Source organism: Marmota monax, unplaced genomic scaffold, assembly GCF_021218885.2.
Source record: "Marmota monax isolate L192 unplaced genomic scaffold, Marmota_monax_Labrador192_F-V1.1 WCK01_AAM20220418_F8-fsc00333, whole genome shotgun sequence".
Classification (NCBI taxonomy): domain Eukaryota; kingdom Metazoa; phylum Chordata; class Mammalia; order Rodentia; family Sciuridae; genus Marmota; species Marmota monax.
In genome coordinates this window covers 149,809-172,370 of record NW_026694397.1, presented here as the reverse complement: position 1 = coordinate 172,370, position 22,562 = coordinate 149,809, and the positions used below count along the sequence as shown (strand labels likewise).

Below are 22,562 nucleotides of genomic sequence, written 5' to 3'. Positions count from 1 at the left end.
ATTTTTGTTTTGTTTTGTTTGTTTGGGTTTTTGTGTGGGTGTGGTACTGGAGAGTGAACCCAGAGGTGCTTTACCACTGAGATACATCTCCAGCCCTTTTTATTTTGAGATAAGGCTTCACTAAGTTGCTGAGGCTGGCCTCAAAACTTGTGATCCTCTTTCCTCAACCTCCTGAATGGCTGAGGTTACAGGCAAGAACACGCCTGCAACACCAAGACCAGTTACTATCTCTTTCATTTTTTTCTCCTTTATCTTCCTGTTGTGAGAAATTACCAACACAGGGCCAAGATAATTTGCCCATTTTTTGATGGTTAATTCCAAGTGCTCAGAACAGTGCCTGGCTCATGGTCAGTACTCAACAAATACTAAGTGAAAAAAAAAATCTAATACATATGGTTAAGTAACTGGCATCATTGGATGAGCAATGAATAAGTGGTGGTAATGATCATCAAAGAATTCCATGATAAAGCACTACCAGATTCATTAAGGGAGTTCTAACATAGAAGACAGGCACAAAGCATCCCTAAAATGGTTTATATACCCACTGGCCTTCAAAGGATCCCTGGTGAAGAGTAATTAATGATCACCAATCCTTATACTAAGCATCATTCTGGATTTTTTGTTTGAACAGCATGGGGGCAAGTTTCTGCCACACCTCTCAAGCCAGACCTCTGGTCCTTGCAGGGAACCCCATGGAACATATCTCCTTTACCCTGGGCACACTCCTGGGACATTCCTAATGACCCCACAGCTTGGATGGGTGGAGCTATGATTTCCCCCCACCCCCCACTTTTTATTGGTCATAGACACACACATGATCACCAGCTACATCCCCATTGGCTGGAAGGTGAAAAGAGGCGGCCCTGCATGAGCCCTCTCAGGATAAAGAGGCTTAGGCATACCTGAGAGCTTCCGTAGGGGCGCCATATCCCTGGCCCTCCCAGCCATCCTAACGGTTTGGCGATCCCTCCTCACAGAGTCTGAGGGAAAGAAACAGGGGTCCCTGAGGAGTCGCTGTGTGATCATAGGGCGTGTCCAGAGAGAAGGCCTGGTATTTGGTCTGTGCGGTGAGGGCGGCAGCCAGGCCTCTGGTGACAGCACCATGCTCAGAATTCTGAGAAGGTTTATGGCCTTCTTTCAGAGGAGGGAAAACCCTAACAGATATCTGGGGCTCCCACAAGGTAGTTATCTGAATCCTGTTGTTCACTATGTGAGAAGTCTCCTCAGAGGAGACTTCTCACCCCTGATAGGGAACCATGGGGACTCATGGGACCAGCACGCTAGGGATGTGCGTAACCTTATGTGTGTGTGTGGGGGGGGGGGTGAGAGATTGTCACTAAGTCCCCAAGAAATAGGCCAACATCGACTAATGCCTCCTGTTGATCCAAAGTGGGAAGGTGTTTGCATCAACACTGAGAAGTGACGGAAAAGAGTGTCCAGCTCCACCATCCCCGTGTTTCCCTTGGTGTGAAGCCATTTTACACTTTTGGGGATGTGAACCACCCTGATTTGAGGGCGAATTTGGTTTCCTGTCCACACCATAAACTTGAAACCAAGTTAGTCACACGTGTGAAAGCAGGAGCCGCATTTAACTTGTTTACTTTGTATCCTAAGCTCCTGCCCCAGCTCTGGCACCAAGTGGGCATTCGGGGAGATGGGGGGTGTGACGGGGGAACGGGGAAGCACTGATTGAGGTGTGGCGTGTGGTGGGTGCGAGTCCAATCAAACATGGGAAGGTTCGCTGTATGGATGGCATCCGTGCTCTGAATTACATTGATTCTAGTTTGTGTCCAGCACTTATCTGGCTTTAAGGGCTGCATGTCATTAATACCTACAGACCCCCATGAGAGAAGTCTTAGTACTGCAGTGTCCATCTATGGATCAGTTAGGGATGCGAACAGGAAAGCAAGGGCACACAGTTACTGTGCAGTCCCCCAGAATTCACACCCCACACTCAGATCCAGCAGTATCTCTCATCCTGTGCTCCACCCTGAGGGTGTTTCCCCATGAACAAATTCAGTGTCTTAGGAGGGTGGTGGAAGAGACTCCCTGGGAAGGGCCCTGTCTTCCTGGCCTGGGATCTTCTGAGGCTTCTTTGCCAGTAGAGTGTGAACCCCCAGGACAGGTGGGTGGGTCACAGCAAATCTTGCTAGAGAAGGTGATTTCTCTATGCTTAGATGACGTCACTTACCATGGCATCCATTATTACCTCTACTTTGTTTTGGGGGGATGGGGGCGGCAGGCAGGTACTGGGGATTAAACCCAGAGGCACTCGACCACTGAGCTACATCCTCAGCCCTATTTTGTATTTTATTTAGAGACAGGGTCTCACTGAGTTGCTTAGCCCCTCGATAAGTTTCTGAGGCTGGCTTTGAATTTGCAATCCTACTGCTTTAGCCTCCCATGCCTGGCCGCTTATTACCTCTACTTTTATCAACAGGGATCCATAGAAGACTCTAACAAGTTTTCCATGTGCCTGAGTGACAGTTGTCTTCTTTGTCCTTCATTTTTATTCTGGGATATGATGTGATACATTTAATCTGGTTTCTTTTCCAGTTTGCCAGATTTTCTTGGCTTTTATTTTCATAATCTAGTATAATCCAAAAGTTCCCAGCCTTTCTTTCTATCCACCCAAGTCATTAGGTCAGTAGCTTTGGCATTGTGATTCAGAGCTCCAGTGCTGCAGGCAAATTGTCCCAGGTCAGATCCCAAAATACCACTTACCAGCTAGGCGTGTTTAGAAAAAACAAACCCCCCTGGTGATTCAGTTGCACTTTTCAACTAGACTTAATCCCTGATATCTTTTATTGCTCTGGTGAGATGTTTAAAGATCCCCATATGTTGCTTCTCATTATGGATATGAAAATGATAAAGTTATATAATAATACATCATTATAAAGTTATATAATAAAGTTATATACTAATATATAATACAATTGTATATTAATGTTAATTAAATCATATATTAATAAAGTTAAACTATATAATAATATATAATAAAGTTATATAATAATGGTCAATTAAGGCTCTCTATGTACAGATATGATGACAACAACAACATTTGCACTCTAACATGTGCAAGATACTCAGGGTTCTAAGCAGTGACATGCATGTGCAACAGAAATTAGGTAAACATTGTGATTGTTCTTGTTTGACTGACAAATCAAGATCAGAGAGATTAAGAAATGTGCTCAGAGCTACAAAGTTGGTCAGTGTAGGAGCTATGGTTAAAAACCAGGCAATCTTCATCTGGACAGTACAGTCCTAATGATGGCCCTCCACTGCCTGTGGTAGGAGGCCACTGTCACTATGCTGTACAGAGAAATAAGGCAGCCAGGATTTGAACTTTGCCCTCTGCCTCCAGACACTTGCACAAGTCACCATTATGCTCTAGGACTGTGTCATCAGTATCTCAAAACTCAGCCATTTAATTTCTAGAAGTAGACCATCATACACTGTATCTTCCTCTGGTAGGACTCTTTTGTAATGTGTGTTTGCTTTTGAAATTAATTAATAGAACCTGTTGCTTACCTATCCCATAGGTGACACCAAATTGAAAACTGTGCAGGGAGTTGTGACAAGTTTATGTGACGATTATGGCTTGATTGATGAGTCCATCTACTTCAGTACTAATAAAGTGACTGAAAACGTGCCTCTGAAAATTGGACAGAAAGTTACTGCAGTTGTGGAAGAAGATAAAACATCTGTTGAATTGAAAGCAACCAAAGTAAGATTTTCATGAGTTTGGGAAGGGTCTCTTTTCTAGTGGGCTTTTTTTTTTTTTGAAGGGGGGGCACTAGGGATTGAACCCAGGGGCACTTAACCACTGAAACAGATTCCCAGTCCTTTGTATTTTTTATTTTGAGACAGGGTCTTGCTAAGTTATTTACAGCCACACTAAATTGCCAAGGCTACCTTTGAACTTGTGATTCTCCTGCCTCAACCTCCCAGGCCCCTGGGATTATAGGCATGCACCAGCCACCACATCCGGCTTCTAGTGGATTTTCAATCTTGCTTTTTTTGGTGCCAGGAATTGAATCCAGAGGTGCTTAATCACGGAGCCACATCCCCGTCCCTTTTTATATTTTATTTTGAGACACGGTCATGCTAAATTGCTTAGAGCCTCACTAAATTGCTGAGGCTGGCCTCAAACCTGCTATCCTCCTGCCTCAGCCTTCTGAGTCTCTGGCATGTGCCACTACACCTGGCACTTTCTTGTTTTAATCCCAACTCTGTAATGTGACCTTTACAGTGGATGTATAGTGGAATTTGAAGTCTCACTCCCCTGAAGCTGTATGTTCTTTTGTAATGGGTGTTCTAATATTTGTAGTGATTTCTGTTTTTTGTTTTTTATTTGTTTGAGACAGGGTCTGGTTATTAAGCCACCCTGCTGACTCTGCCATATCTCCTTTGGCACTTCTTATATTTTAAATTTTTGAGACAAGGTCTCACTCTGTTTCCCAGATTGATCTTGAACTCCTGGGCTCAGGCTATACTCTTGCCATAGTTTCCATAGTTTCACATTTTCTGGGGCTATGACTCAGTGGCACAGTGCTTGTCTAGTATGTACAAAGTTCTGGCTTTGATTCCCAGCATGAAAAAAAAAAGGTAAAAGTAAACAAACAAAAACCCCCAACCAAAGCCATCCCCCCAAAATCCTTTTCTATAGTACGAATTCATATAAGTAGAATTGCTGTCTCAAATGACAAATATTTTAAACTTTTAAACATAGCTTTAATGAGGAATAATTTACATACCATAAATTCTCCCATTTTAAGAGTACAATTCAATGACTTATTTGTAGATTTACAGAGGCATGTAACTATCACCACAGTTCAGATATTTAACATTTTGATTCATATTATCAAATCATCTTTTTGCTTCATTGTACTAATTGACACTGTCACCAGCAGGCTATAAGATGACCTGTTTGTCAGTACTGGCAAAGATGAGAATATAATCAACCTGAAGTCTTTGCCATTCTTAGAAGTGAAATGCAGTCTCATAATTTTATTTAGAATTTCTCTAAGCCTTAATGAGACTACGGCAACTTTTATTTTCTCAGAACTATTTATATGTTAGGGACATTATAGATATTTATGTCAAAAAAATTAAAGTACATTATGAAAATTTGGATTCAAAGGTTTTGCAATTACTTTCACAGTACCATCTTTTGACTTCTAAAATGTTCATTTTTTAAATATATATTTTTTATATGTTGACAGACCTTTATTTTATTCACTTATATGTGGTGCTGAGAATCAAACCCAGTGCCTCACACATGATAGGCAAGTGCTCTACCAATGAGCCCCAGCCCCAGCCCTAGAGTGGTCATTTTTAATACCTTTTTTAAAATTTTTTTATTTTTATTTTTATGTGGTGCTGAGGATTGAACCCAGGGCCTCGCACATTCTAGGTGAGCGCTCTACTGCTGAGCCACAACCCCAGCCACTAGAGTGCTCATTTTCTATGTACCATTATGATCTCCATATTCTCTATGAGGCTTTTGAGTTCAGTAAAAATTCTTAGAAAAGCATACTGCAATTCATAATTCACCAAATAGTCTCTTAGTCTCTCCTGTGATTTTTATCTATTTACATGCAAACATTCAGCAAGCCTGGCTTGATTTGTGTGTGCAAACTGAAAGAAGGATTCATATCTTGTTTTGCTAATTGCTACCCAGTTGTACCTTATGATAAATTGGATAGTCCACTTTGACCCTTGTGTTAACTTTTTGTTGCTATGGCCAAAATACCTAAATATAATTCAGAGGAGGAAAAGTTTCAGAGGCTAAGTCCATGGTCAGTTGATTCCCTTGCTGATTCTGAGGTGAAGCAGAACGCCATGGCAGAGGGGAATGGTGGGAGAAAGCTTCTCAGCTTATGGCAGCCAGGAAACAGAATGAGAGAGAAGAAGATATCATGGACAGATATAGTCCAGGCCATGCTCCCAGTGACCTACTTCCTCCAGCCACACCCACCTGCCTATAGTTATCACCCAGTCAGTTCATTCAAACTAGGATGGACTTGTTAAGTTACAACTCTCACAATCTATTCATTTCACCTCTGAACATTGCTACATTGACTAACACATGAGCTTTTGGGGGACATTTTTTAGATCTAAACCATAACATTCTGCCCCGGCCCCCAAAAGCTCATGTCCATCTCATAATGCAAAATGCATTTAGTCCATCTCCAAGAGTCCCCAGAGCCTTAATAATTCCACATTGCTCAATGTTGAGAGCCACAGCCGAAGGGGCCCCAGCAAACTTCCAGCTGCCAGCAAACTTCCAGCTGCTGGCTGATGATTGGCTCACAGCGGCCCCAGCAACATCTAGCTGATTGGCTCCTCGGCCCCAGCAACATCTAGCTGATTGGCTCCTCTGCGGTGATGCTCATTGGACTGTTTCCCTGCCCTTTCAGACCACGGAGCTGCTCATTGGGGGACTTTTTTGGCTCCGCCCACGTGACCCAGCCAATCGGCCTCAAGAGCAGGAGGATTGTGGGAGGTGGGGAGAAGCTTGGGGGGGAGAGAGAGGCTTGGGGAAAGCCGGTGGTGGCAGTTGAGGCTCTGAGGGTTTTTCCTGAGAGACTATTTTGTTTGTCGTGTGTGGTTCTAAAAATAAAGTTAGTTTCTTTTGACAAGTGGCTCCTGATTGTGCCCAGCCAGACGGCGGCATTTGGTGGCTCGCACGGGGAGCGACTGAGGGTAAGTGAAACTGCTCGCCCCTGAGGGCAGGGCGAGAGGATGGGTAGCCATTTTAAGATTCCTCTTTTATTTTGCTTCACTTTTGTTTTAAGTTGCCTGTCCCTGGAGATGAGTGAGACGGAAGAAAAACCGCTCACATCTGAGGAAAAACTATTTACCTCTGAGGAACAGATAGGGAGAAAGGATGGATGCACATGTCAGGAGGATAGAAAGGCTATAATGAGTTTCTGTTGTTCCCTTTTTATTTCATTCTGTCTCGGTTTTGTTTGGCGTCATCTTGTTGGGTTGTATTATAGTAGAAATACGGGATCAGAAATTAGTAAAAAACAAACTGAAAGAGTGTTAAGTAAATTGTTAGAGGAAGGAGGCATCCCAGTAAAATCAAGAGCAGTCAGGGCATACGTTGATACAATACAAAAATGTAGCCCATGGCTTTTTAAGGAGGAGTTGTTAAATATATCACAATGGAACCATCATGGTGAAGATTTAAAAAGAATAGAAAAGAAAAGCCCAGGGACTCTGCCAGTTGGCACATTGCCATTGTGGACGTTCATATCTTGTTTGCTTAGTCCAAAGCCTTCAGTTCAGACAATGGTAGAGGAAGGAGAAGACATAATGATTCAAGTAAAAGAGAAGGTCTCTCAAGTTAGTCAGACAGAGAAAGAAAGTGTAAAACAGAAAAAGCCATCAGGGGGAAAGGTACAACAGGAGACTGCTACTAACACCTTTCTATCACCAGAGGGTGTAAGTGTCCAACCAACAGCACCACCTCTACAGGAGACTGCTACTAACACCTTTCTATCACCAGAGGGCGTAAGTGTCCAACCAACAGCGCCACCTCCATATGCTGGGAGGCCCCCAACCCCCGCAGTTGATAGTTGGGATCCTGAGAGACAAGATCTCAAATACTAACATGCCCTGTATTTGAGGCAGGAGGGCAGCGATTTTACCAAGTTTTAAATTTCAAAACAGTGAAGCAGCTAAAAGAGGCTGTAACAACCTATGGTCCTCAAGCACCCTTCACTGTAAGCTTGGTCGAATCCATTAACAACTTGAACATGACGCCAGCAGATTGGGCTAATATGTGTAAAGCTGTGCTAAATGGAGGACAATACCTGTTATGGAAGGTTGCCAATGAGGAATTTTGCAAGGAGACGGCTAGGCGAAATGCAGCAGCTGGTTATCCTCAGAGAAATCTAGATATGTTGTTAGGAAAGGGACCTTATGAGGATCAGCAGCAACAAATTGCATATGATCCTGGCGTATACGCACAAATTGCTGCAGATGCAATTAAGGCATGGAAGACTTTACAAGGACATGGAGGTTTACAAGGTCAATTATCTAAGGTAATACAAGGAGCTAATGAACCTTATGCTGAATTTGTAGATAGGCTTATTCAAACAGCTACCAGAGTTTTTGGGAATACAGAACAAGCAATGCCATTACTAAAACACCTGGCTTATGAGCAAGCGAATCGTTGGTGCAGAGATATCATTAGACCATGGAAACATGAAGATTTAAACACATATATTAAATTATGTAGAGACATTAATGAACAAGAGCAAGTCGTGGCAGCTGCAGTAAAACAGGCTTTAGATGCCAGAGACATTAATGAACAAGGGCAAATTGTGGCAGCTGCAGTAAAACAGGCTTTAGATGCCAGGCCAAGAACATGCTACAATTGTGAACAAACAGGACATTTTAAAAGGAATTGCCCCATTGGAGGAGGGTTTAACAAAACTAGGTATCAAAGGAGTAGAATACCAGGTATTTGCCCACGATGCCGTAGAGGGAGACATTGGGCTAATGAATGCCGTTCTCAAACCACCATAGAGGGTACTCCATTATCAAAAAACGAACAAGGACCAGGTGTTTATCCACGATATCGTGGAGAAAGGCATCGGGCTCCATTGCCAAAAAACGGACAGGGGGGCCCAATGCTCCGGGGCCCAAAACCACAAATATACGGAGCACTGGAGGAACCCAGCAACCCCATCAGGGTAGTGCCCAGGACACATTGTCCATCAGATCCCTCATCAGACAAACCAGAGGGAGCGCAGGGTTGGACATCTGCGCCTCCGCCAGAGCAGTACTAACTCCAGAGATGGGAGTTCAAATCATTCCCACAGGGGTGAAAGGACCTCTTCCCAAAGGAACAGTAGGCTTATTATTGGGACGCAGCTCTTCTACTCTAAAAGGACTTATGATAAGTCCTGGGGTAATTGATCCCGATTATGAAGGTGAAATAAAAATTATAGCCAGTTCTCCAAAGGGTATATCAGTAATTTCACCAGGAGATAGAATAGCACAGTTACTAATAATACCCAGCCTACATGATAAATTTTCCAGTCGTACTGTAGAAAGAGGTTCCAAGGGATTAGGCTCCACAGGTGTAGATTGGGCTATGCTTTCTTTAAATTCAGATTCTCGCCCCATGCTAAAACTAAATATTCAAGGACATGAATTTAATGGGCTACTGGATACAGGTGCAGACCTTAGCATCATCTCTCGTCAAGAATGGCCAAAACATTGGCCATTACAACAAGCCACTCAAACGCTTCGAGGCCTAGGAGTGGCGACTAATCCCCATAGAAGTGCAATGGTATTAGATTGGAAGGATCCTGAAGGATGTGAAGGAACTATACAGCCATATGTATTGGATCATCTTCCCGTAAATTTATGGGGACGAGATGTCCTAGATCAATTAGGTTTGACATTAACAAATAACATCAACCAAAATGCACCCACTATTATGACTAGACAAGGTTTTAGGAAAGGAAAAAGATTAGAAAAACAAGAACAAGGTATAGCAGCACCAATACAAATAGATCAAGGAACAGACAGACATGGGTTGGATTTTCAGAAAGGGCCACTGAGACAATAAAAATTACATGGAAATCAGAAAGACCAGTATGGGTTCCTCAGTGGCCCCTGACTAAAGAAAAGATACAAGCAGCCCATGACCTGGTCAAACAACAATTAGCAGAAGGACATATACAACCTTCTGTATCGCCCCATAATACTCCCATTTTTGTCATCAAAAAGAAATCTGGTAAATGGAGATTATTGCAAGATTTAAGAGCCATTAATAATGAGATGGTTATTATGGGACCTGCTCAATCAGGGATTCCTCAGTTGTCTGCTTTGCCAAAAACCTGGTATGTTTTAGTTATAGATATTAAAGATTGTTTTTTTTCAATTCCAATTCATCCTGAGGATAGTCCACGTTTTGCATTTACTATCCCTGCACTGAATCATGAAGGTCCTGATCAGAGATATGAATGGAAAGTACTCCCTCAAGGGATGGCTAACAGCCCAACTATGTGTCAAATTTATGTTAACAAAGTAATCCAGCCACTTAGAAATCAAAATCCTGAACTACAAATATTTCACTATATGGATGATGTATTATTAGCACACAAAAATAAAAACACATTGCTAGAATGTTATGCCACACTTACAAACTTATTAAAAAATTATAATCTAGAGATAGCAATAGATAAAGTACAATTAAATTTTCCAATTAATTATTTAGGAGTTCTATTATCCTCAACCATGGTCCGTCCACCAAAAATTCAAATACGAGTAGATCAACTCAAATCACTTAATGACTTTCAAAAGTTATTAGGAGACATAAATTGGATAAGGCCTTATTTAGGTATACCAACAGGAGAGTTGGGACCTTTATTTGATATCCTAAAAGGTCCATCAGATCCAAATTCACCCCGAATGTTAACGCCTGAAGCAAGAAAGGCATTAAAAATCATTGAAACATATATGGAAAATATGCATTTGGATAGAATTGATATAAGTTTGCCTTTATTATTTATTGTACTACCAACAAAAAATATTCCTACAGGAGTATTTTGGCAAGAAGGTCCATTATTATGGATACATTTATCTTATTCTCCTAACACTATTCTTACTAGGTATCCTGAGGCTGTAGGACAATTAATACTCAAAGGAATAAAAGCAGCAAAGGGAGTGTTTGGAATTTCTCCCAATAAAATTATTACTCCATATACTATGAATCAAATTGATGAGTTAGCTAATGAGTTAAATACTTGGGCAATAATCATGTGTAAATCTAATGTTTCATTTGATAACCACTTACCATCTAATCCTTTATTGTCTTTTTGGTCATTGCATCCTGTAATTTTTCCAAAAATGACAAGAAAAACACCTATCATGAATGCTCCAAATATATTCACTGATGGGTCAAATAATGGTACAGCAGCAGTAGTTACCCCTGATCAAACTTTTACATTTTTAGTACCCAAACAATCAGCTCAAAAGGTAGAGCTTAATGCAGTTTTACAAGCTTTTGTGATGTTTAAAGATTCTGTATTTAATTTATTTTCTGATAGTCAGTATGTAGTTAATGCTATAGTATCTCTTGAAGATGCTGGTAGGATTTCCCCTTCTACTGTTTTCTCTTTGCTTTCCACTATACAAAGTCTAATCTGGGACAGAAAAGATCCATTCTTTATAGGACATATCAGGGCACATACAGGATTGCCTGGAGCCCTTAGTTTGGGCAATGATTTAGCAGATAAAACTACACATGACATACATATTTTCTCTACACTAGAAGAAGCTATAAATTTTCATAAAAAGTTCCATGTCAATGCTAATACTTTACAAAAGCATTTTAAAATAACTAAGGAACAAGCTAGACAAATAATAAAACAATGTCAAAATTGTGTGACCTTTTTACCACAAGTTAATCTTGGAGTCAATCCTAGAGGATTGATACCTAACCATATTTGGCAGATGGACGTCACACACTTGCCAGAATTTGGAAAATTAAAATATTTGCATGTTACAGTTGATACTTCTTCTGGATTTTTGATGGGCTCCCTTCATGCCGGAGAAAAAACTAAAGATGTTATAGCTCATTGCTTACAAAATTTTGCCACTGTGGGTGTTCCAAAACAGTTAAAAACAGATAATGCCCCTGGTTATACTTCTACCTCTTTTAAACAATTTTGCTCAACATTTGGCATTACTCATATAACAGGAATCCCATACAATCCACAGGGACAAGGCATAGTTGAAAGAGCTCATCAAACTATTAAAATGTACTTATTAAAGCAAAAAGAAGGAATTGGGAAGGGGTATATATTCCCCAAAGATAAACTTAAAATAACCCTTTTTACTCTAAACTTTTTAAATTTGGATTCATCAGGACTTAGTGCTGCAGAAAGGCATATGTGTCCAAAAAATGTACATAAGCCCAAGGTACTTTGGAAGGATATTCTAACAGGACAATGGAAAGGTCCTGACCCAGTAATTGTCTGGAGTCGGGGGTCTGTTTGTGTGTTTCCACAGGGAGAACAGCAGCCGATTTGGATTCCAGAGAGATTAACCAAGGTCCTGACCCAGTGATTGTCTGGAGTCGGGGGGTCTGTTTATGTGTTTCCACAGGGAGAACAGCAGCCGATTTGGATTCCAGAAAGATTAACTAAAGCGATTTCTACAGACCAAAAAGAAGATGATTTGGCTCAAATCCATAACAACTGATATCCAAAACTCCAGTTTGGCTATTCTTACATCTGCAACAGAACCAGGATGCTTTTTTCAATATCTATTTTATTATTGCCCTTTGCCATATCATGAAGTTCTATTTTGTTTTTTGAGCTCATACAGACCTAGGTTAATGTTTTGCTGATGAGTTCTATTTTTTGACTATAGAGTTTTTAAGCATTGCAATGGAGATTTCACCTGTAAAAAGTTATAAGGCCTTTACTATAATGTTATGTGTTGTATGTATTATATTATGTGTGCACACTTGTGTTTTGTGTTATATGTTTGAATGTACGTATGTCCATATATCATATATGATGAGCGCTCATGATAAAATGGATCCAAATATTTTTTTTTCACGTGATTTATATGGTTTAATTTAAATTGGGTAAACAACTGTTGAGGATTGTTTTAATATGTAAACAAAAAAGAAGGTTAACAAATCTGTTTGTTTACTTTTACCTTTCCTTTTCATTATATTTAATAATTCTCTTAAAGATAATGTAAATTGTTAAGAAAATTGTTTTCTTTTAGTGCCTTCTGTAATGTTACATAATTTTTTCTTTAGCCATTATTGCCAGAATTCCTATCTTCATCCCAGTGCCGGTGAAGACAATGTAAATTGTTAAGAAAATTGTTTTCTTTTAGTGCCTTCTGGAATGTTACATAATTTTTTCTTTAGCCATTATTGCCAGAATTCCTATCTTCATCCCAGTGCTGGTGAAGTGAAAGATAAAACCAATCTACAGCTTCTACAATAGCCATCACTGAACTGCTTGCAGAACTTGCCTGGACACATTGTGAGCTCACCTGTATGCATTGTGAACTATCTGTTGGTACAGCGAATTGTGGTAGTGTTGGAGTATTTTTGCTGATGGTGTCACTGGTGGTACAATTTTTCAAAGGAGCCCTCAATTGGCTTAATGTCATGGCATTTTGCATCCTCCTCTACTAGTGATGGTCTAAAATTTGGGGGCCAACAGAGGTGAGGCAAAGAACCTCACCCCCCCACAGGTGCAAAGGCCTATCCACAGGTATGGCTGTATGCTGGACCGGTAGTCAGTGACGGGTATGATCCAATTGCAGTGGTACCAACCTAAGACAGGAGGCTGACGCCTAGAGGTCAGTTCATCCGATGACGGGTAAGGACCATATGTTGAATTGGACTGCCTAACAGGCACGGTCCCTAAGCCACATGCTTGTTGTTTAAACAGAGAGGGGGAGATGTTGAGAGCCACAGCTGAAGGGGCCCCAGCAAACTTCCAGCTGCCAGCAAACTTCCAGCTGCTGGCTGATGATTGGCTCACAGCGGCCCCAGCAACATCTAGCTGATTGGCTCCTCGGCCCCAGCAACATCTAGCTGATTGGCTCCTCTGCGGTGATGCTCATTGGACTGTTTCCCTGCCCTTTCAGACCACGGAGCTGCTCATTGGGGGACTTTTTTGGCTCCGCCCACGTGACCCAGCCAATCGGCCTCAAGAGCAGGAGGATTGTGGGAGGTGGGGAGAAGCTTGGGGGGGAGAGAGAGGCTTGGGGAAAGCCGGTGGTGGCAGTTGAGGCTCTGAGGGTTTTTCCTGAGAGACTATTTTGTTTGTCGTGTGTGGTTCTAAAAATAAAGTTAGTTTCTTTTGACAAGTGGCTCCTGATTGTGCCCAGCCAGACGGCGGCAGCTCAAAAGTCTAGATTTAGTCTCCTCCAAGACTCAAGGCAAACACTTAGCTGTGAGCCCTTGTAAAAATCAAAAAGCAAGTCAGATACACCCAATAAACAGTGACACAGAAATTCTCCCATTCCAAAAGAGAGGAATAGGGACTAGAAAGAAGGGATGACACCAAAATAAGATTTAAACCCAGCTGGGCAAACAAGTCCTATAGCTCCACATATGGCATTTATCATCCAGGGCACATGACAGCATGTAATTGCCAAAGGGCTTGTGCAACCCTGTCCCTATGGTCTTGTCAGTTGCACCCCACATGATCTTCTCTTGACCTGGCTCTGCTTGCTTCCTGTAGCTTTCCTCAGCAGACATTTCACTTTCTTGGTCTCTCTTAATTCCTGAGGTCTCCTTTCCAATTTTGGATTCATTCTACAACTCTTTCATATTCACAAGCATTTGAATCTGTCTGCACTCCTTATTGAGCTAAAGAAACAGAATTTGGATAGCGAGAGTTTACATGAAACTTGGAGGAAAATTTAATGTGTGGTATGACTGTGAGCTAGTGTGGAATCAGGGCACAGAGTGATGAGAAGATGTAGCGAATTATCCTTTAGGGTACTAACAAGATGGCAGTAGATAGAGAGGGACCTAGTGCTTTATTCCTCAATGAAAATGAATCTGGGCCAAAAGATCATGAGATTGGTATGGGAAGCTAGAAAGATACCAATTAACTTGGCTGTTTTAAAAGCACAAAAAATAACTTACAACTTAATGGTTTGTTTCCATTAGAAACCTCTGAACAAGAAATTCTACTGATTATAGTTTATTGTCAGAAATAAATCAGGCTAGTGGCAATGTATTAGGATACAAGTTAAATGTCCAATGTGGAATTAGATCCATAAATTATAGTCCACCCACTCTTTGAGATGCCTTATTTTCTTTACAATAACCTCATGTTCTATAAAAATGTTTGCAATCAGGTTGGGCATGGTGGTACATGCTTGTAATCCCAGTGACCTGGGAGGCTAAAGAAGGAGGATTTCCATTTCAAGGCCAGCCTGGGAAATTTAGCTGAACTCTGTCTCAAAGTAGAAAATAATAAGGACCAAAGCTTGGTGATAAAGTACCCCTGAATTCCATCCCAAGGACCCCCCCAAATTGTTTGTGATCATTACGTGTTATTTTAACACTATATACAATGCTAATTTTTTATTTTAAAGTGGGGCATATATACATTTGTGTAGAAAAAATCTGGAGCTAGGGTAAATACTAAAATGTGGCCGGTAGTTTTTTTTAAGCAATGGAATTACATACTAGGGGCAATCACTTACTGCATTGTGCTTCTCTGTTTTTTTTTTTTTTTTTCTACTTTTTTTTCTGTAATGGGCATGAATTATTTCTTTAATTTTAAAAAATTAATATAAAAACTCTTACACTCACAATAAGCAAAAATAGTTGCATGCTTTTCTGTCATAGACAAAGTAAGCCCTAATTTGATATGGTTGTATTACAACCCTTTCTCATTTGAAGTTACTTTTCCAACTGTATTTTATACTTCTTAAGAACTGGATCTTGAATATTATAATTTTCCTCTATATTTCCCTAACTTGTGTTTGTTTTGCCTCCATCTCCCTGACCCGCTCCCACCCCCATCCCCATTTGCCAGGTATACTCTCTATTTTTTTCTCAACCACACTCAAATCTGACTTCCTCCAAGTAGAGGAAGTATCCTAGTCTGAATTTTTCTCCCTCCTGGAAATTCCTGAAAGCAATTTTTGGACTTATTTTATATCCTATATCACAACTTCCTTAGAACTTGTCCCCACCTCCATTAAATTGTGAATTCCTAGAGGGCAAGGATTATATATATATATATATATATATATATATATATATATATATATATATATATACATATACATATATACCAAGGATTGAACTCAGGGGCACTTGGCCACTGCCCCACATCCCCCGCCCTATTTTGCATTTTATTTAGAGACAGGGTCTCACTGAGTTGCTTAGCACCTCACCATTTCTGAGGCTGGCTTTGAACTTGTGATCCTCCCATCTCAGCCTCCCCAGCCACTGGGATTACAGGCATGTGCAACCGTGCCCAGCAAGAATAGTATTTTTTATCTTTGAATTTAACACTATTGATGCATTAAACTGGGGTGAGCAATTAAAATCTGGGAGTATATTGATCAATACATGAAGCATGGCATTATTTTTATCATCTCATGTCTATGATCTGGTTGTCATGTGAACATATTCACTAGTATTGAACAATAGATGTTTAATATATTTCTTGAACTGGGTGTGGTGGTGTACACTTATAATCCTAGCTACTGGGGAAGGAAAGGCAGGAGGATTGAAAGTTCTAGGTCAGACTGGGAAATTTATCAAGACTTGGCTCAAAATTAAAAATATAAATGGTTGGAAATGTAACTCAGCAATAAAGCATCCCTGGGTTCAGTCCCTAGCACTGCAAAATAAATAAATTAATTAATTAATTATTTTTAAAATTTTCTTTATTTATTTTGGTACCCCAGATTGAACACAGCAGCACTTGACCACACCTAAACCACATCCTCAGCCCTATTTTGTATTTTATTTAAAGACAACTCTCACTGAGTTGCTTAGGCTGGCTTTGAACTTGCAATCCTCCTGCCTCAGCTTCCTGAGCCACTAAGATTACAGGCGTGTGCCACCTTGCCCAGCAATAAAATATTTCTTGAATGACAATGTTTTAAGCATAAAACTCCCCTTTTAAAATTTCTGTCATACTTTAAGTAATTGTTTCCTTATCTTATAGGTGGATGTCATCCCTGATAATTTTGATGTCACTAAACCACTGGACTCCAGAATCAGAGTTTTAGTTGGTTATGTTACCTCTATAAAGAAAGATACTGTCTACATTGATAAAAAAACTTACTTCTCTATAGACATTGTTTCTGAAGGTATGATTTACATTTTTAAAACATGTAGTGCTAAATATTTTGAGAGGACCTGGAACTATTTCTGCAGTATACTTGGCTCTAATCAGTGACTCTTTAATATTTGAGATGGAATTTTGGAATTGAAAATAATATACAATATAAGGATGTAAGCAGGTCATATTTCTAAAAAGCCATACTATCATTTATTACATGTTCATTAGTTGAATGCAATCAGTAATGTCTGGATAATTTTTCATTCATTAATTATTTAATTATTTTCATTAATTAATTATCTAACTTCTATATAAAGACACTATTTTTAAAATATTCAAGTGCTTCAAAATAAGGTTGGAGACAAAACTATACCTTTCTCTGTGTGTGTGTGTGTGTGTGTGTGTGTGTGTGTGTGTCCACTGTTGAATTCTATTAGTAATTAGCAGATGTTCTGAGATTTTGTTTATACCCAGAGTTATACTTTGGTTCATGTGCTTTCAGTTTAATGCAGTTGTCATGTAGCTTGGGTGTGAAAGGGGATATTAGTTTAGCTCCACCAGGCAGCTTGCTATTTTGATTTATGTGGTTGTAAAACCAAGACTCTTACCTGAATTTTGTTATGAAATGTTCTGTCTGCTTTGTTTAGAAGGGACTATGTGGAGGCAAATGTGGAGTCAGAAAATTTGTTAGTAGCAAGTTGTGATAATCCTGACAAGAGATGTTGGAGACTTGGACGAGGTTGTAGAAGCAGAGGTTCTCAGGATCAATTTGATTCTGGGTTTATTTTGAAATTAGAGATGAAATATTGACTAATGAATTTGGACCTCTGGGTGAAGAAAATGGGAGTCAAAGTTAATTCCAATATTTTTTTAAATGTGTCCCTTTCTAGCTTTATTGAGGTGTGATTGATGAAATTTGTGTATATTTAGGATATGCAATCTGATATTGTATACCCTAGGGTATAGAGCTCAATATTTTTATATATGTATACATTGTAAATGATTTCTACAATCAAGTTAATTAACATACCCATGGCCTCACAGAATTACCTCGTGTGTGTGTGTGTGTGTGTGCACATGTATGTAAGTGTGTGGTGAGAATACCTGATCTATTCTTTTAGCCAAGTTCAAGTATATAATACATTATTAACTATAGTCACCATGGTGCTCATTAGGTCTCCAGGGTTTATAACTGGTAGTTTCTATTCTTTGACCTTTTTCTCTCTTTCCCTACCCGCCACTGCCCAGTTTCTAGTAACTACCGTTCTGCAGGCTGTCAGGGTCCCTAACAGAGGAAATCTCTGGAGTCCTGTGCAGGGCAGGCCACTGGAAACAACAGTGGCTTCCACCACGTGGCAGATACTGATGGCTGTACCCTTTTTCTTTGTTCCTAACCATCTTCAGACTTCTCAACTGGCAGTTTCCCAGCATTCTCGGTGGGTGGGGTGAATGAAGCTGGAGCAGGTCATTCAGGCAGTGCCCTTTAATGCTGTGTAAGCTGGCTGTTCACCCCTCTCTTCTTTCCCTTCTAGGGGAACTCATGAGGAAAGAATTCCCTCTTCATGGTGAGGAGTGTCTGCATGAGACATGGGGTGATTCAGGAAAATGAAGTTATTCTTCTTGCCTTTTTGGTGCAATTCTCTCTCTCTCTCTCTCTCTCTCTCTCTCTCTCTCTCTCTCTCTCTCTCTGTTGGTTTGTTCTTTTAGGCACTGGGGATTACACTCATGTGTGCTTAACCACTGAGCCACATCTCCAGCCCTTTTTTTAATATATATATTTTATTCAGAGGCAGCATCTCACTGAGTTGCTTAGGGCCTTGCTAAATTGCTGAGGCTGAATTTGAACCTGCAATCCTTCTGCCTCAGCCTCCTGAGCCTCTGGGATTATAGGCATGTGCCACCATGCCTGGTTATTGTGTAGTTTTTAAAGTGGATTGCCGAACTCTTTTATTTATTTATTTTTTCTGTGCTTTTGTTTTGTTTTGTCAGGATCGAGGACTGAACTTGGGGCCTTGCATGTGCTAGGCAAGCACTGTGCCACTGAGCTAAATCCTTCACCCAACCCAACCGATCTCTTTTAGAGCTATTTTTATGATGGATAGTTGTCCAATTGTTGTTTGTAGGAGGAAAGAAGGCTTGAATCTTCTCCTCTGGTATTTTGCCGATGTCACTCTATTCCTATGAGTAACTTCAAAGTTTTTTTATTTGAGCAATAGGGTGGATGGAGTTGCCAATTTAAGATGTGCAAGACTGAAAGGAGCAAAATTGGGTGCATGAGAAGAACAGCAATAACTCAGTTTAAACATGCTACACTTGGGGCTGGGATGTGGCTCAAGCAGTAGCGCGCTTGCCTGGCATGCGTGCGGCCCGGGTTCGATCCTCACCACCACATACAAAGATGTTGTGTCCGCCGATATCTAAAAAATAAATATTAAAATTCTTTAAAAAAAAACAAAAAAAACATGCTACACTTACATAAGTATGTGGATAATTTAATTTGAGGTTGGTTAGATCTGAAGGTATATATATTTTGAAGTTATCATTCCACGGGTATTATATAAAGGCACAATAAAGAAATGAATACAGATGAGAGAGAGAGAGAGAGAGAGAGAGAGAGAGAGAGAGAGAAATGGTTCAAGACCTGTTTTGTGTCATTCCATATTTCTGGGGTCACAGGATAAAGAAATGTTTAATCTTGTTGCTATTGCCAGTTTACTGGAGTCATTGAGCCAATTGATTCTTTCACCTGCAATGTTTGATATTTCCATTTACTCCAGGCACCTTTGTTATCCTGTGACTTACTTTTTACTTACTGTAAAATTCTGTTTGAAACTATATGTTTATAACCATAAATATTTAAGATAAATATTTAAGAGTTCATTAGCTGACCAAAACACCTGAGGAAATTAATTCATGCTTTCAATCACAATATTTCCTAGTGCTTCTGCTACCCCTAATAGCAATCAACATTTACTTGGTGGTTACCACATGCCAGATATTATTCTGTGTGTTTTACCAATAGTGACTAATTGTCACAACATTTCTATGTCATATGAACTATGATTGTCCTTCTCGATTTTAGATAAAGAAGCTGAGGCATAGGAAGATTAAGGACCTTTACTAAGGCTGCAAAGTGTCAGTTACAAAACTGGTAATGCAGGGATCAAGTTCAGACATATGTTTTACTTACACACTTGACTGTCTCTCTTGAAGGGGCATTAAATGTGACCAACTATGTAATAAATTCTGTGCTATTCTTAAAGAATAGTTGATTCTTTCCTCCATTTGACTTTGTTAAATCAGTAGAGGAAACTCAATGGCTAAAGGATTAAACATTTACTTTCTGACAGAAAGATTTACAAGATATCTATTTAAATCTGTGCAAAATGGACTTTACATCTATTGAGAACTTATGAATTTTTCTCCATGGCTGTTTTAGGTTTTGTGCCTTATAAGGGTGACTGGTTAGAAGTTGAATATTCCACACAGCCAGGCACCTCGAACATCAAGGCACACTCTGTGAAGCCAATGAACTGTAAGCATGTGGATGAGGTAATTTTTGTCCATGTTGCATTTGTTATTAGTTTCCACCAATCTTCCCTTCAATGAGAATTTTCATGGCCAGAAATCTATTGGGTGCACTGGGAAATCTGAAAATATGAGAAAATATATTCTTTAACAAAAAATGAGCCTATTTCCTTATGGAAATCTCAGGATTTCCAAAAGGAAATGATTTGAAAACAATGTAGAACACACATAATTAAGTTCTAAGTTATATAGTTGATTAGGTATTAGAATGTTATTAGAATGTTCTGAGAACAACAGAAAGAATAACTTTTGTCTGTGTGAAAGAAAAGCATTGGGAAAGGATGAATGGAGTTGGCTGTGGTATTTATCAGTCAAAACTAGGTATGATTTGGGGAGTGGAGATTAAAAATGAGAAGGAAATTTTGTTTGAACAAAGGTACAGATAAAATTCTTGCTCAATCCCTTTCACTCTCTAAACCTTAGTTATAGAGAATAATGATCATGGTGAGCAATATTTAGAACAGAATTTCTCACTGTATACCTAAGTACCATCTCCAGAAATTTGGCTTTAATTGGTGTGAGGTGGGATTTGGGCACAGGTGTGTTTTCAAAGCATACCTGGTGTTGCCAGTGTGCCACCAAGATGAAAATCATTTATGGGGTTGGAGTGACTAGCAGGTTAGACCAAGAGTGATAGTGTACTGTGCCTGTTACAGTATAATAAACTCTACATAAATATTTCCATCATTTCTATACAGGTTTGCATTACTAGCCTGCAGGAAAGACATGGGATGATAGATTATACTATCTTTTTCACCTTGGATTCTCTGAAACTTCCTGATGGATATGTACCTCAACCATATGATGTTGTCAATGTGGTAATAGTGGAGAGTGTTCAGTTGTGCTATGTTTGGAGAGCAGTTTCTATGACTCCAGTGCAAAGGTCATCATAACAAAACATTTTATTCTCTGCTCATCTTTTATTCTATGGCAGGAAATTGTCAGGTTTAATTGAAAAACTTAGTAAGCATAAACAATATTTGAAGTTTGATTCTTAGATAAATCCAATTAAGATACTGGCTCAGCTGGTCTCAGGTCACATACCTGTAATCCCAGTGACTCAGGAGGTTGTGGCAGGAGGATTATAAGTTCAAAGCCAGCCTCAGCAAATTTGCAAGGCCCTAAGCAATTTAGCAAGACCCTGTCTCAACATTTTGAAAGATATTTCAAAAAGGGCTTGGGACGTTACTCACTAGTTAAGCACCCCTATGTTAAATCCCTAGTCCCAAAAACAAAAACATGATGGTTCATTCTCTTGGGACCAGTTCATTTTAGGGGAGGGCCTTAATTCAAAAGTATTTGAAACTGGCCTGTAAGAAAGAAATAAAACTCAATTAAATTTAAATTCTTTGTTTTCCACAGGCAAGAGTGGATTGTGTGATGGTAGAGACCTGGTATGGCCCTGAAGTAACTAACCTTCAGAGACAAAGTATTTAATTCCAGAGACAGCAGGGCCACCATGTTAATGGGCAGGATTTAAAGTTATAGATTGAAAAATAAATAAATAAATGAATAAAAATAAATAAAAGGGCATGGTGGCATATGCCTATACTCCGAGTGATTCAGGAGGCTGACTCAGGAGGATTATAAATTCAGGGCCAGCCTCAGCAATTTAGCGAAGCCCTTAGCGACTTAGTAAGACCCTGTATCAAAATTAGAAAAATAGAAAGGGCTGGGGATGTGGCTCAGTGACCAAGCCCCTCCCCCTCCGCTGGGATCAATGCCCAGTACCAAATAAACAAATAAATAATTAAAATTATAGATTGCTTTCAATTTTAAGTTCCCTTAGGCTATATGTTCAGTATCCATTATTCTGTAGCATTTTCATCTCCTAACACCTACTCAATTTGTTATATTTATTGTTTACCTATATCCCTTCCCCACATTAGAATGTAAACTCCTCAATGGTAGGCATTTTTTTGGGGGGGTTATTCTTTCCATTAATATATCACCAAGCATTTAGAATAGGGTCCAGTAGATACTAATGGCAGATTACATGTTAATAAATGCAATAAAAGAATTATCTGAGCAGAACTAATGCTTACTTGTGGCTAACCCATCATTTGTTTTCTAGGAATAAAATTGTTAAGCAACTCATTAAGACCTCAGTTGATTTCTTACAGAATCATTCCCCCAGATTCGATGAATAAAATC

The 22,562-nt window shown here is 39.7% G+C and overlaps 1 protein-coding gene across 1 annotated transcript; it reads left to right on the top strand.

Annotated features, from left to right (window-relative positions):
- Nucleotides 1-1,102: 1,102 nt before the first annotated feature.
- On the top strand, nucleotides 1,103-21,301 carry LOC124109477 (cancer/testis antigen 55-like). The gene is made up of 5 exons (XM_046468120.1): nucleotides 1,103-1,181; nucleotides 3,543-3,727; nucleotides 16,704-16,848; nucleotides 20,260-20,372; nucleotides 21,107-21,301. Exons 1-5 carry the CDS (start codon nucleotides 1,103-1,105, stop codon nucleotides 21,299-21,301), a joined length of 717 nt encoding a protein of 238 aa, XP_046324076.1.
- Nucleotides 21,302-22,562: the final 1,261 nt, after the last annotated feature.